This window comes from Elgaria multicarinata, chromosome 3, assembly GCF_023053635.1.
Source record: "Elgaria multicarinata webbii isolate HBS135686 ecotype San Diego chromosome 3, rElgMul1.1.pri, whole genome shotgun sequence".
In the NCBI taxonomy this organism is placed as follows: Eukaryota; Metazoa; Chordata; class Lepidosauria; order Squamata; family Anguidae; genus Elgaria; species Elgaria multicarinata.
In genome coordinates, this window is record NC_086173.1 from 145,838,850 (window position 1) to 145,853,648 (window position 14,799).

The 14,799-nt window shown below is 44.6% G+C and overlaps 1 protein-coding gene across 1 annotated transcript; it reads right to left on the reverse strand.

Moving 5' to 3' along the window:
• Window positions 1-2,448: 2,448 nt before the first annotated feature.
• Window positions 2,449-14,570, reverse strand: LOC134395934 (zinc finger protein RFP-like). The gene is made up of 7 exons (XM_063122210.1): window positions 14,154-14,570; window positions 9,497-9,592; window positions 6,888-7,118; window positions 5,711-5,733; window positions 4,103-4,218; window positions 3,777-3,809; window positions 2,449-3,441 (listed from the first exon to the last, which is right to left on the reverse strand). The coding sequence occupies exons 1-7, from the start codon at window positions 14,562-14,564 to the stop codon at window positions 2,930-2,932; spliced, it is 1,422 nt and encodes a 473-aa protein (XP_062978280.1). The 5' UTR covers window positions 14,565-14,570; the 3' UTR covers window positions 2,449-2,929.
• Window positions 14,571-14,799: the final 229 nt, after the last annotated feature.

A 14,799-nucleotide genomic window follows, 5' to 3' on the forward strand; every position in this document is an offset into this window, starting at 1 on the left:
TATTGAATTACTTTGGGGCAGATATGCTGGTGTCCCTTATCAGGAATGACGGTGCCCCTGTAGGAATATGGAAGTTGGATGGAACATATCCTTCTGTCCATAGGCATGCGCAGCACATTTCATTAAGTGGTTCGGCCAAGGATTTTTTTTTTAAGGTAAACATTGATTGAACATACAGTAATAAAGGACTTTTTTCCCCCATTCATCAAACAAACGAAATAAATGAAAACTGAAGTAAACTGTATTTTTTTAATTAACAAGTAATCTGTACTTTAAAAATACACATTTTAAAACAGAGACTCTGAATACTATTTTTTTGCTATAAAATTTCTCCACCACCCCCTGCATTGTAAAGCACAAAAAGGCACCTATCCTAAACACACTTACTGGGGATCTGGTGTATTGCTATGCTATGGTCCCATTTTCCCTTTCTGCATTGGAAATTGTGGGAAGGCGATAGGGGGGTGATCTAACAGCTGGTGCTGGAGATTAGGTTGGAAAACTGCCAAGAATAAGTTTAGGCATGAGGGGTTTGAAGGGGGATACAGTTATGAGGGCCTCCACTTCACACACCCCAAACTTTAGTTACCTCCACTTCACACACCCCAAACTTTAGTTACCTAACTGGTGGGGCGGAAAGTGAGGTCACTGAAGGCAAGAACTGAGGGAGTCACCCCTCCTCCCAGAAATTTCACCAGAATAACACAGAGAAAGCAGTTTGTGGCAGAGCCTACTTATTGAAAGCAATGGGAGAGGAAGCAACCCATTTCACAATAGGCAAACTGAGGCAGTAGGCAAGTAAGAGTCAATGTAAGTGAGACAGTTTGGATTACATACAATCACAAGTGTGTGTGTTTTAACTGTGTTCCAACGAACAGGAGGAATTTAGCGAGGTCTGTGTGTTAACTTGCACTACAAAAAGGAAAGAATTAAATTTTTGTGAACCGCCCAGAGAGCTTCAGCTATTGGGCGGTATAAAAATGTAATAAATAAATAAAAAGAAAGGTTTTTCTAAAAACCACATGTTCACAATATGACTGAGATGCTTTACAAAGCAAAACAAAATTTCCTATTTCCTCCATTTTAGAGAGACCAAGTTCCTACATTAAATAGTTTTTATTCCGTGTGTGTGTGTGTGTGTGTGAGAGAGAGAGAGAGAGAGAGAGAGAGAGAGAGAAAACGCAGCAGAAAACAGCCAAGAGAGATACCGATCTCCAGGAGGGAAGGGGGGAGATTTAATGATAGCAAAGCCCTGCAGCCCCGAACGCCAGAGGCTGTGCCGGAACTCAACCTCAAGTTGCTCACGGCGCGGGCGAGGCAAACATGGCAGCGGCGGATTAGGGTGTTCAGCTGAACCCCTTGAACCTGTTGTCTGCATGCCAATGCCTCTGTCCTGTAGCTTTTATAATCAGGCCCATCATCTAATGATCACCCCATTGTTGAGTAAACTGTCCAGAAGTTCAAACAAATTTTATGTTAAGCTTCTGTTGGAAGAGAAGTCCTCAAAAGTAACTTTGGCTGTTGCTAAATTTCTCACAGTGGCGGCCAGGATTAGAGCTCTCTGTGTATTAGACGAAAGTTGACAACAGCTCTAACTGTCTGATGTTTCATGTTTGATTCTTGTTTTTTCATGGATCTATGGATCACAATAAAGATGTATGGTATGGTAATAAGGCAGATGTACTGTCAGTGCAGCATCTCCTGTCCTGGTGTAATTGCAATATAGGGTTGCTATGTTACTTACCCTGTTTTGTAATGTTCGTAACCTCAAGGGAATAATTAAAAGCAGGCTCTCATTAACCATATGTGGCACTTTGGACATTAATAAAGTGCATTATAATCCTTATCAATTTCACAACAATCGCATCCGAGAGACCAGTATTACTCTCATTTTACATTTTCATATTGACACAGGGCATTTAAAATCTGCTCCTAGAAAACTAAGTTCAAGGTGCATTTTGCAGCAGAAAGTGGGAACCCTTCTGGTGGGTTGCTCAACATTTGTCACATGTTACCTGACAGTCAATCAGAGTTGTTGAAGGTAGGGATGCTGGAGCACTTCTTATTTGCTACCATTTGGATTTGGCTGGATTTATCATTTTTACCCCACCTCTCTGTCCATGGAGACACAACGTGTCTTACAATGTTAAAACACAACATTAAAACATAGATAATCTTAAACTTTTTTTTTTAATGATGAATGTTCAGAGCATAATCCTTTTGGTGTTTAGACAGAAGAAAGTCCTACAACTCCCAGCATTCCTCAGCCAGCCATGCTGGCTGGGGAATGCTGGGAGTTGTAGGAGTTTTTTCTGTTTAAGCATTTATTCATTTATTACAATTTTATACTGCCCAATAGCCGAAGCTCTCTGGGCGGTTCACAAAAATGAAAACCATAATAAAACAACCAACAGGTTAAAAACACATGCAATAGGATTGTGCCCTTAGACAGCAGCAGATGAAAAACCAACTAATTTCTACTTAGCTTATTTTTGGTCATGATTCAGCAACGCCTTGGTTGGCAAAAGCCAAGGGCTTTGCTACAATATTGACTTTTTGATAAGAGTGGAATTGAGTAACTTGACAAGAACTCTGCTCCCCGTACGAACTGCTATTTGACTGAAGCCAAGTGTTTTAGGTCCATTCTAGCTATAGGGCTACTTTGGCACCATCATCCAAGTCTAACATCACATGCAAAAAAATGCACCGCTGTGACTGGCATTAAACTAAATCTGGAGTAAACTACCACCACTTTGGGGGTTCTGTACTTACAGGCACTAATATGGATCAGATCCCCTCACTTCATTTGCCAGCATGCATTGAAAGGATGGGTAGAATCCTCCCTTTGGCCCTTCCAGCTTTCGAATACAATGTGGTGGGTGTTAAAGGGGTAACTAACATCCTGCAAATGGTCTTGGGTAGGTACCGCTCAGCCATCAAGCGTCAGCTGGGCAAGCAAGACCTTAAAAAAGGGGAAAACTCTCTCGCCGGAGAATGAAGCCGAGGGGAAAATGAAGACCAAGTCCTTTGTTTCGGCATTAAAAAACTCCACCTGCCCCCTTTCGTAGTCCAGAGATACCCGGATCTTTCTGGGAGTGCAAACGAGGGGCAGAGGTGTCACAGGGGCAGTGAGAGCCTGGTATTGACCGAAGTCCCCTTGCAGGGCCCAGATGCCTTCCTCCGGGGTCAGTTTGAGCTCGACCTTCCTCCTCACAGAGCCTCTGGCCACCCCTACGGCCCAGATGCCCCCGTCCTCCACGTTGACTTCCCAGTAATGCCTCCCGGAAGCAAACCCTTCACAGCCCAGCACACAGCAGGAGGACTTGAAGCGCTTAGGGTTATGTGGCACGTCAGTCCGGGTGACATCCCATCTCGCACTTTTCCGGTCCTCGGAGATGATGACTTGGGGGTTTGCCGTGTCGGTGTCCAGGGTTACGTTGACTGCAGAGAGGAGGAAAGGAATGAAAATGCTGGGAGAAAGGACCACTTTCTATTTCCAGTCAGAATTCTAATTCAGATCAGAGGATCTTGGGAGTCTGGTGCGGAGGTTAAACCTATGGTATGTGCCCGCACATGGTCAGAGCTCTAGAATTGTTCCTAAGTGCAGCTTGGAGAGGTGAAGAAGAGCCACAGCTAAAAGTGAAGCCTCACACTAGATCTGTCACAGCCTGCCCAGTGGGGTTGGTTCAGATCTTTCTGTATCTGAACAACGGTTTCCTTACAGAACTAAACTTGCATGAATCAACTTTTCTCAAATATTTTCACCAGACACTTACCCCATTCTGTTCCCAGTTCGGACGGCAGAGAATCTTAAGGGGAGCAAGAGAAGAGATGCATGTAATATTAAAGCAGTGTTTAATTTCTAAAAAGAGAGACATGTCAGAACATGAATATTCCTACGAGCCACTTCTTCTGACCAGGGTCCCCTACTTGCCCATTAATCCCACATGTCATCCAGCACCCCCTCCCGCAATGTATCTGGGGTGAATACTCAGGGACATTCCCTTACGAGGTTCAAAAATTAAACCTCGTAAGGAGCACTCCACGCTGCAATACTTTGTTGCAGGTACTACTTATAACTTCCACAACAGATCTTCAGTACCTTTGAGGTTCTTCAAAATTTCTGTGAGTGCGATAGTCTTCTCAGAGAATTCACCCAGCTTCTTTTCCACCTTGTGCGGCATCTCTTCAGGTGGCTGAAACGGCTCCTTATCAAACCTAGAAAGAGAACAATCATGCCAATTTTCCACTGGTTTGCCGATATTTGATAGTTCTTATGGTGATTAGTATTGCTAATAAAGGTTGTATGACCTTTGGCCTTGGAGAGAGGAATAATTGGAGTCAGGGCTGATCAGGATTCGATTTGAGGAGATGGCTATCAATGGCTACTAGTCTTGATGGTTGTGTGCTACCTCCAGTATCCGAGGCAGTAAACCTGTGTGCACCACTTGCTGGAGAACATAGGTGGGAGGGTGCTGTTGCACCATGTCCTGCTTTGTTGGTCCCTGGCCGACGGCTGGTTGGCCACTGTGTGTACAGAGTGCTGGACTAGATAGACGGTTGGTCTGATCCAGCATGGCACTTCTTATATTCTACATTCCCCCACACCAACTCTAACATTAATGGGGTTGCAGCCTGGGCAACCACCCCTAGATCTCCATGGCTCAGTAGAGTGTTATCCTTTTCACCCGCACGCTTGGGCCCCCGCCTACATGAAATACTACACACAGCTCTTTGGGAAAACTATCCAAGGTAGCATTTTTGATAAAGGGGCATAATATTTTCTCACTGCTAGATGCATTATTCTGTATCTTGGGGGGACGGACTATTCTTTAGTGCAACCTGTAGTGTGGTGTTACGACTATTCTGTGAAATGCAATTATATAAAGGCTTTAAGTATTCAACTCCATGCCAGAAAAAGCATGTCCTGTTTATTGTGCAGCTATGAAGAGCACAGAGTTTAATAGCTGCATAATTATCAGGTCTATCATTTAAAAAACGGACAGAACCATAACCTCCTTCAAGCAAAGCTCAGCCCCACTGATGCAAATTCCGTATCAGAGGCAGTAAGCCTATATACACCAGTTGCTGGAGAACATGGGTGGGAGGGTGCTGTTGCATCCATGTCTTGCTTGTGGGTCCCTGGTCGACAGCTTGTTGGCCGCTGTGTGAACAGAGTGCTGGACTAGATGGACCTTTGGTCTAATCCAGCATGGCTCTTCTTATGTTCTTAAATCAAAGTGCTTGAGTAGCAATATAGAAAGAGAAAAGACATGGTAGGAGAGTGAAAAAAGCCAGAGCTCAATGGTGGAGCAGGTGCTTTGCATGGACAACATCCCAGGTTCGGTCCACAGCTTCTCCACATTAAAGGGTCTCAGCTAGCAAGACTGAGAAAGAGCCCTGCCCAGAGAGCCACTGCCCGACAAGAATTGACAATACTAGTTAGATCAGGAGGTGGGCAACTTGTGGCTCTTCAGACATTGTGGCTTACAATTCCCATCAGCCCTAGCCAGCATAGGTAATGATGGGAGTCGTAGTCAAAACATCTGGAGGGCCACAAGTCGCCCACTTCCGGATTAGACGGACCAAGGTTCTGATTCAGTATACAGCAGAGTTGAACTTTTGAAGGCAACCCATCCGCACTAGAGTCAAGCCGGGCCATCTTCAGAGAAGGCAGGCTTCCAGTTGGAGGTATATAAGGGCCACGTACCTGCCCAAGGTGCTTCTGATATCCTAGAGGAAAAGACAGAAAAGAAGAAAAGTGAAATGTGGGTGCTGGAGCGAGAGACAGGAAAGCTGCATCACAATGGATGTAACAGTTGATTCTCATCATAGCCACTCCTGTCTGAGAAACAGAGGAAGTATTTTCTGAAACAAGCGTGCATCTGATCACTGTGCATCTTTAATTGCTGTAGGCAGGGGGCACTATGGGGACATTTTAAAATAGCTTCTCTGTGCGAACCTGGAAATGACCTTTCCAAACAATCAGATTACATCCCTCTTGTGCATAGCTGCTGTGGCTTTGGCTACATAAGCATGGACTCGGGACAACTCAAATCAGTAACAGGAGGACTGATTAGGAAAAGGTTGCCAGATTAAAACCCTGAAAGGGCTCGTGCTCCGTCCAGAGGCGCACAGGGGGCAGTGGCTGCAGCCTCAGCCACCATCATCATAATTTGGGGAGAAGGGAAGGGGAGTGAGCTGCCACCACCATCGTCGCTGCTGCAGGGAAAGAGAAGATAGGGCTGTGGAGGGGAAGAGAAAAGGGAGGGAGAAGACAGGCGCTGCTACCATCAGTGGGGAAGGGAGGAGGAGGAGAAGGCACTGCTGCTGTTCTCGCAAGTGGGGTAAATAATAATAATAATAATAATAATAATAATAATAATAATTTTTTATTTATTTATTACCCGCCTCTCCCTTTGGATCTAGGCAGGGAACAACATTAGTACAGTAATCAACACATCTTTAAAATTCTTGATTTTACATTGATCTGGGTAGGCCTGCTGGAAAAGGTTAGTCTTCAAAGCTGCCTTAAAATCACAGAGAGAGTTAATTTTACGAATCTCCTCCGGCAGGCCGTTCCACAATCCGGGGGCGACAGAAGAAAAGGTCCTCTGGGAAACTGATGTCAGCCTAGTCTTGGCTGACTGAAGTAAGTTCTCCCCAGAGGACCTGAATGTGCGAGGCGGACTGTAGGGGTAGGGTGACAGAAGAGAGGGCAACGACAGGTCTTGCCCTGGCACTGCCAAAAAGACCATGATGTAGGGGCCAGGCAATCCTCTCTTGGGAGGGCCTTCTAAATATTGGTTAAATATAACTAGCCCCATGTGCTGTGTGTTTGGCATATCCCCTTTTCAACGTTGGCCTCAAGAGTCACCTGGTCTCACCTGCAGGAATTCACTGTCTGGCTGCTCACATTTTTCTTCTACCTCGCTGATCAGGGCATTGATGGAGACAATCTCATCGGAGAACGCTGCGCCACGCTGCTTCTGATGCTTCACAACCTCCTTCTCCAGTTCATTCACCTGAGCCAGCAGGAGTTTTTCCTGCTCCTCCAGAAAATGATGCACCTGCTCAAATTCAGACACAGCCTTCTGCCTCTCGGCTTCTGTTCGCCTCTGCCATAGAGGGAGGAAAATGGGAGAAAGAGAGGTCAGAACTCTGGGACGGTTAACAGACATTTAATTTTGGGATACGATATTGGATGAGATTTCTTAAAATAAGCAGAAATGAACCTGAAATATTGGAACTCTTAGAAAAACAAAAATATCTAAAGTCCTGATTTAAAGATTTGACAATGTAAGTAAACCAATGGCTGATTTGCACATAACCTGCTGGTTTACACTGCTCAACCTGTTCCGCTTGGCACCTCTTGCCAGCAGGAGCAGCTAAAAAGAAACACAGCACATTCTCGTATTTTGTCATTTTTAATCTAATGAGTAATTAAATTTAAATTGTGAAACACAGCAGTGTATTTTCTCTCTCTGTGCATGCAGGTTTTCCTTAAACCCAAAGTTTTATTCATTTGTATTTAGAAAAAAATCCACAAATCAAATCAAAATGCAATATAGTCAAAACAAAGAAACAAAAATCTAGAAACTAGAGGAACATAAAACATCACATACCTCAGCGGGGGGGGGGGGGGAATTAAAATTGCAGTGATTATGAGGAAAATACAGCTTTTCCTCATACAGTGCGTACTTCTGATCACATGACCATGTATTTATTTTGAGTTGGTACTAGCAAAATCATTATAATGGGTGGGTTTATGAAGGGCATATGTACTGAAGAGACCACTGGAAGGGGTATAGCGTATCTTTACAAATGCTCTGCATAAAGACACATGTTGCACCTTCTGAGGGAGCCCTATAAGCGAGGACCTGACCAGCCAGTATCAGGGGTAGAAGGAAGGTTTTGCTCTCACCACAACATCTCAAGTGCAATGAATAGCTGCTATTTACTATTATGGGGAAAGGGTGTACAATGAAACACCACTCTGTCCAACTATGGTTCCTGTTGCTGGTGACTCCAGCCACTAATAACTGAATCTGCTTTTATCAGAATAGCCCTGTCTCTCTACCCTGGGTTCTGTTTCTTGATTGCAAGTCTGATGGTGTGTGTGTATGCATAGATGGTACAGTAAGATACCAATTCTGAGCATTATGAAAATTATTTGTAAACAGGTAGACATGAATCAATACATTTGTGCACGTCACAGATTCTTGTTAGATTCCTGTGAAACCTGACTGAACCTGCCCCCACCCCAAAGATGCTAGACCTTATGACAGCCTTCCCCAACCTGAAGCTTTCTGGTTGTGCTGGACTACAACTCCTACCATCCCCAGCCAGCCTGGGAGGGCAACATTTGGGAATGTTGCTCCATATAAGATTGAAACACAGAAAGTAAAGATCATCTATACTGCCCAATAGCTGGAGCTTTCTGGGTGGTTCACAAAAATTAAAAACATTCAAAGTATAAAACAACAGTATAAAACCATAATTTAAAATACAATATAAAAGCTCAACGAGATAAAAACAGCAGCAATGCAAAATAATTTAGTAGAAATGGAAATGCAAGAGACAGTGCTAGGATGATAAGATGCCTTTTTTGAGCAGGATTTTAAAGAAAGTCTGTCTGAGGGGACAATGGATTGTATCCAATGATAGTTTAAAGTACATCCTGTTCATTTCAATGGGTCTACTCTAAGAAGGAACAACATTACATACAACTCTCTGCTACCCGTGGTCACCTTGCAATTTATCTGGTCTCCTATGGAGATCAAAAGCCAAGGGCAAGGGGTGGAAACGGAGATAATTCAAATAAATATTTCTTAGAGGCAAAAACAAATAAATATTCTTAAACATATCTCTGTTTCCACCATCTCAAATACAAATAAATATTTCTAAGACATATTTCTGTTTCCACCCCTCGCCCTTGGCTTTTTTTCACTTGCTAATTGGGGTTTCCTTTAGTTTTCGGCGACTCCTATGGGAATCAACACAGACTATTTGGCTCCGGGAAAGATCATATTCACCGAATTGGTGCATCCAAGATGTAAACATGCCTTGAATAAAGATACACCAATGCCCACATTCCTTGCTAGACCATACCATTGGATTCTATGAGCTCCTCTAAACAAGTGATTTATTGCACGCTCGTGATTGTGCACTCAGAAGTTTGGGGGTCCATTGCATGACGTCATCAGTGTCCAGGATGTCTCCCGTGTTATCCCCCGGGAATCTTGCTTTAAATAAACCCCCAGAGATAATGTAATATCTGGGAAATAGTGGGATTGCTCAGTGTGTAAACTCGGCATTGTGCTATAATTCTGCCAGTAGATGGTGGTGCCAGTAGAGCATGCAGAGAGAGGAAGTATTAAATTCAAACCACGTAACCTCCCGTGTAATGACACCAATGGTAGTCCCAGAAAGAAAGCAGAAGCCCTGGTAAGGCTGCGGGATTTTTAAATTTAATTTAGAGAAGCTGTATACTAACCAGATATTCCTGATGTCTAAGTTCTCCAGCCAGTTTTAATTCCAAGAGTTTCTCTTTCTCTTCCTTCAAGTTCTTCAGACGGTTCTGGATTTCTTTCTAAAATAATAAGAAACTGATTTTGAAATATATTTATTGTTATTAATGTTAATAACTATCCACAACAGGCTACATTTAATTTAGGGGACACACACACAAACCCAGAAAAATATTGCTTCCGCACAACCAACAGGTGAAACCAAAAACCGCTCAGATCACAGAACGGGGGAATAAAAGATCATAGCAATAAACCCTCTCCAACTATTATAATCCCAGATATTCTTTTTCTCTGACATGTGATGCCTTAAACTGGCTGGGGAGTGCTGGGAGTTGTAGGACTTTTTTTCTAAATAGTTCACCCTAAAAGATTTTTAGTTAGACTATTTGAAGTTCTTTGAAGGTGACTGCAGAAGGGTGGGGTGGGGTGGGGTGGGGTTTTTTGAATGGCATCTCGCTCAATCACAATGAGTTGGAGGGAGCTTCCAGATGAGGATTTCACAGCACCCCCTCCAGCCCACTGGAAGTGCTACACAGAGAGTCAGGAGACCTTGCAGAATGGGGTGACCTGTGGAAGAATCCCCGAAAGATCGAGCAGAGGGATCTTCCACAAGTGGAGCTCTTTCTCTTACAGTGGGCAGGTGCTGGATCCAACCCATTAACTTATTTAGATATAAATACAAGACATCTCACCATAATGGAGAAGACTAGGAGCAGGTTCGTAGCTTGAGGGTTGGAGAGGTGAACCATCTCTGTCACTTGAGGCTCAGGTGGCCTCGGTGGCATGGAGTGCCTTCTATCAGCTTCGGTTGGTGGCCCAGCTACGCCACTATCCGGACACGGATAAGCTGGCTTCAGTTGTCTGCACCCTGGTAACCTCCAAGTTAGGTTACTGCAATGCACTCTATGTGGGGCTGCTTTTGAAGATGGTTCGGAAGCTGCAGCTTGTGCAAAATGCAGCGGCCAGAGTGATAACAGGGACCAGAAGGTTCAAACGTATAAGACCCACTCTGGCCCACTTGCATTGGCTGCCTATATGTTTCCGAGTTTGATTCAAGGTGCTGGTTTTAACCTATAAAGCCTTACATGGCTTGGGACCATAATACCTGATGGAACACCTCTCCCGACATGAACCTATCCATACACTGCGCTCAACATCCAAGGTCCTCCTCTGGGTGCCTACTCTGAGGGAAGCTCGGAGGACGGCAACAAGAGAGAGGGCCTTCTCTGTAGTAGCCCCCCAATTGTGGAACAATCTCCTTGATGAGGCCCGCCTGGCGCTGACATTGTTATCTTTTTGGCGCCAAGTCTAGACTTTTCTCTTCTCCCAGGCATTTAGCAATATGTAATTAACCTGGGTATGTTTTTGTGGTTTTAAATTGTGATTTTAAATTTTTGTATATTGTTTTTAAGTGTTTTTATTCTACGTAAACCTCCCAGAGTGCCTCGACTATGGAGTGGTATACAAATGTAATAAACAACAACAACAGCAGCAGCAACTAGGTCACCTGTGCTCTCCCTCCTTGTGGTTCTTTAGCTCTAACCCAGACATGGATTGGACACCTCATTAAACAGAGGACTGTTTCCTGCCTGCTTTTCAAAATAAAGGACTGTCCTCTGTAGAGTAAGCCACCCAGCCACCCTACGTATTGCTTCCCTGGAAAAGCCCTGCCTTCACTACTCTCCCCCCACATTGAATTTTAGATTGTAGGTTCCTTGAGGAAGGGACCTGGCATTTTGTACTCTGTAAAGCACCATGCTCACTAATGACAAATACGTGTAGCTATGACAGGTAAAGGATCCCAGGTCAGGTCCCTGCCTTTAATTTGCATAGAGTATAATATGCATAGAGTATAAGATGCGACATGGGGCTCATTCATGAAAGCTTCTCTACAGTCATTCATATAATCTCTCTGTTGATTTTGGTGGGGGGAGGGAGAACAGGCGAAGGCTAAGCGAATAGGAAGAGTGACAAACCTAACTACCCATCCCGCCCCCGTGTTAGAGAATCTGTGAACAAAACACATGACAGGCACCAAAAGGCACTAGAATTGTATTACTACTCATCCAAGGCTTCACTCAGCACCCCTCCCCATACCTCAGAATGCAGAAATCACTTGGAGGACACATGATCAGGTCATCCCAGGCACTGATTGGTCAGTTTGAATTTCCACCTCTGCGAAGTCCAAGAGTCAACATCAAACTCTTCCATGCTGCAGAGCCCCAGGTGTTCCCCGCTCTCCTGAAAGTTGCTTTGGTGAGTTATTGCTAAGGTTTTAATTGCTGATTCCATGTTTCATTTTATTTTAAAAGCAACTGACCATGCTTCTCTCTGCTTATATACTCCATTACAAACTAGCCTAGATTTAGTTTTTTTGCCGAGGGCAAGGCTGGGCTTACTCGGGCCTAGACAACTTGGCATACATGCTAAGCTGGATTTTAAGAAGCTCTGGAAAAGGAGTTTACCCTTTTCTATAAATAAAATCCATAAACCTAGATTCCCATGTGTCCAGCTTAACAATTATTAAGCATGTGGCTGGTAACAGTTCTGCCTCTGAAACTGACAACAAAAGGTGTTCTGCAATCTGTCTTACCTCACAGGGTTGTTGGTGAGTGACGACTCCATTTTGTCACGGGGATCTGCCCATGTATGACCATACACACTTGGGTTCCATGTTGCTCTATTTCAGGGGAGGGCAATTTGTGGCTCTCCAGATGTTTTGGCCTACAATTTCCATCATCACTGGCTACGTTGGCTAGGGTTGATTGGGAATTGTAGGCTAAAACTTCTGGAGGGCCACAAATTCCCCATCCCTGTGGAGGAGGAGGGATTTGTATTGGACATTGATGCAAGGACTGTGTATTACCAGGCCCTAACAGTCTAGAAGAGAAACTAATCTAATTATGAGCACAAGTCATGGTACTCAGAAGTAAATGACACTGTGTTTATGGGGCTACTTCCCTAGATAAGTGTGCTTAGCACTGTTGTGGAATTCTATGCATGTGTACTCAGAAGTAAGTCCCACAGTGGGGCCTACTCCTAGGAAAGTGATGCCTTAGTCTGCAAACCTTACACAGTCACTTGTGAGTAAGTTCCTTTGAGCAGAAGTACACGAGTGGGATTGTGATGCATATCTCTAGTACTTTTACATAAGGGAGATGGTCAGGCAATATGCCTTTTCCCATCTTTTAAGAATGGGTGGAGCAGACCCATTGAAATCTATGGGTTTCAGTGGCTGAAGTTCCACCTTCCATTACTAGAATGCTTAGACTAGATCCAATGAAATCAAGGGAACATGGATTAGTCCCACTGATTTCAGTGGCTCCACTCCAGAAGGATGACTATGCCTGGATCCAACCCACAGAGTTTAATAGAGCTTACTCCCTGCTAACCAGATTGCCAATTTTAAAATATTAGAATGCTTTATTTAGGTTCTAGCTGTTTAGTATTTATTATTATTATTTATTTATATAGCACCATCAGTGTAAATGAGCTATCTACAATAGCTCATTTCCAAATCACAAACAATTTTGTCAGACTCTGGTCCTACTCACCAGAGGGACTGGAAGGTAGTGGCAACTACCTTGCATCTCCTGCAGTATCTGCAGGATTTACAATAGATCAGCAAGGATTTCTGACTCCCAGTTGTTTAATAATAGTAGGTACAAAGTCAACCCACCCCCACCTCTAACAAAACTCGAGCATTTGTTGCTGCTACTCAGCTGAGGTGTGGCTTGCATGCCTAAGAACTTGGGGCTCTGGGACTTATTCCTGAGTAAACATGCAAAGAACTGTGCTACGGTTTGTATGCTTGGTGGAAAAATGGCCAAACTGGGAGGATTACATCATGGCTCCACTCTCTGCCCCCCTTAGCTCCACCAAGACCCTTCCCAAATCGGAATTCAGCCTCCAGGCCAATAAGGATGTCTCCTAAATTATTACCTCTGAAAAGAAGAAAGCTTGAGGAAACCAGGAGTGGATTTCTGTGTGGAAGGACTGGGCTCCGGAGTTTACTTCTGGTGCTCAAAACAGATTCATGGGCTGTGTGAATTTCACACCTGGCTCCGGTTGGTTCTAATGAAAAAACAAACCAGATCCACACAAACCTGAAGTTCGCCCCTAGCCCTGTTCCAAAGGGTGTATATATAACAATGGCATGTATCAGAGACACTTGAGAACAATGCTTTAGGACTGAAATCCTTGCAATATATTATTATTATTATTCACCCCATAATACCCAGAACAGAAATGAGTGGCCCGAAACGCCACCTTCCAAGTGAGCCAAACTAACGAAATTTACCAATCACACATGCCCATATGGGAGCAATGAAATAAGTCATGAAACTTCCACAGAAACAACGTTTTGGTTCTGGACATTATGTAAATAATGGTGATGATGTAAAAATTTCGGTCCTAAAATATTGTCCCGACATATACCATTGTTTTTGGCCTTTTTTTCTTTTTAACGAAGGGGCCGTTCCAAACTACGATGTTCCATGTCCGGCTTTTACGCAGTCCCGTTCCTTCCCATCCTATTAAGTAGGGGACGCACCAGGAATGCCAAATCACAACAATCCCTCCCAACAAACCTGCTTGCCGTGGGGAAGGGGGTTCGCTCCTTACCTTATAGTCCTGGGCAGCTTCCTCTATTGGGAACACAGAGTGGCTCCTGTGAGCGCGGGACTCCCTGCAGATACAGCAGATGAGATTTTCCTCCTCGCTGCAGAACAGCTTCAGCGCCTCCTGGTGCTTCTCGCACACCTCCCCCCCTTCGCCCTCTCGCCCGGCGTGCACACTCAGCCGCTTGGTTATCTCCACCACATTTCCCAGCTCCCTGTTGGGCCTGAAGTTCCTCTGCAGGGCGATTTCCCTGCACTGCGGGCAGGAGAAATTGGTATTCCGTTCCTTCCAGCACTGGGTGATGCAGGCCCGGCAGAAGCTGTGCCCGCAAGGGATGGAGACCGGGTCTCGGAAATATTCCAGGCAGATGGAGCAAGTGGCTTCTTTATGGAGGCTCTCCACCGGGTTGTCCATGGTAGCAGCAGCCTGGTCCTCCCCACCGCCCCCCATCCATTCGCTTTCGTAGCTCTGGCTGATTGGCTGAGCCGCAGAGAGGCTTATGCCCAAGCGCGCCACCTGCTGGGGAACTTAACCCTCTGTGTGCTGAACGAAGCGGGTTCCCCCTCCTTCCACACACGGATAAAAAGGTGGCCATTTATTTGGGGTTGTTTACAGCGCAGTCCAATGAAGGTTGGTGGCTCTGATGTCG

Coding starts and splice junctions, on each gene's coding strand:
- LOC134395934 (XM_063122210.1), bottom strand. CDS start 14,564: ATGGACAACCCGGTGGAGAGCCTCCATAAAGAAGCCACTTGCTCCATC. Junction 5,734..6,887: donor CAGACAGTGAATTCCTGCAG/GTGAGACCAGGT, acceptor CTTTTCCTCTAG/GATATCAGAAGCACCTTGGG. Junction 3,442..3,776: donor CGAACTGGGAACAGAATGGG/GTAAGTGTCTGG, acceptor TCCTCTCTGCAG/TCAACGTAACCCTGGACACC.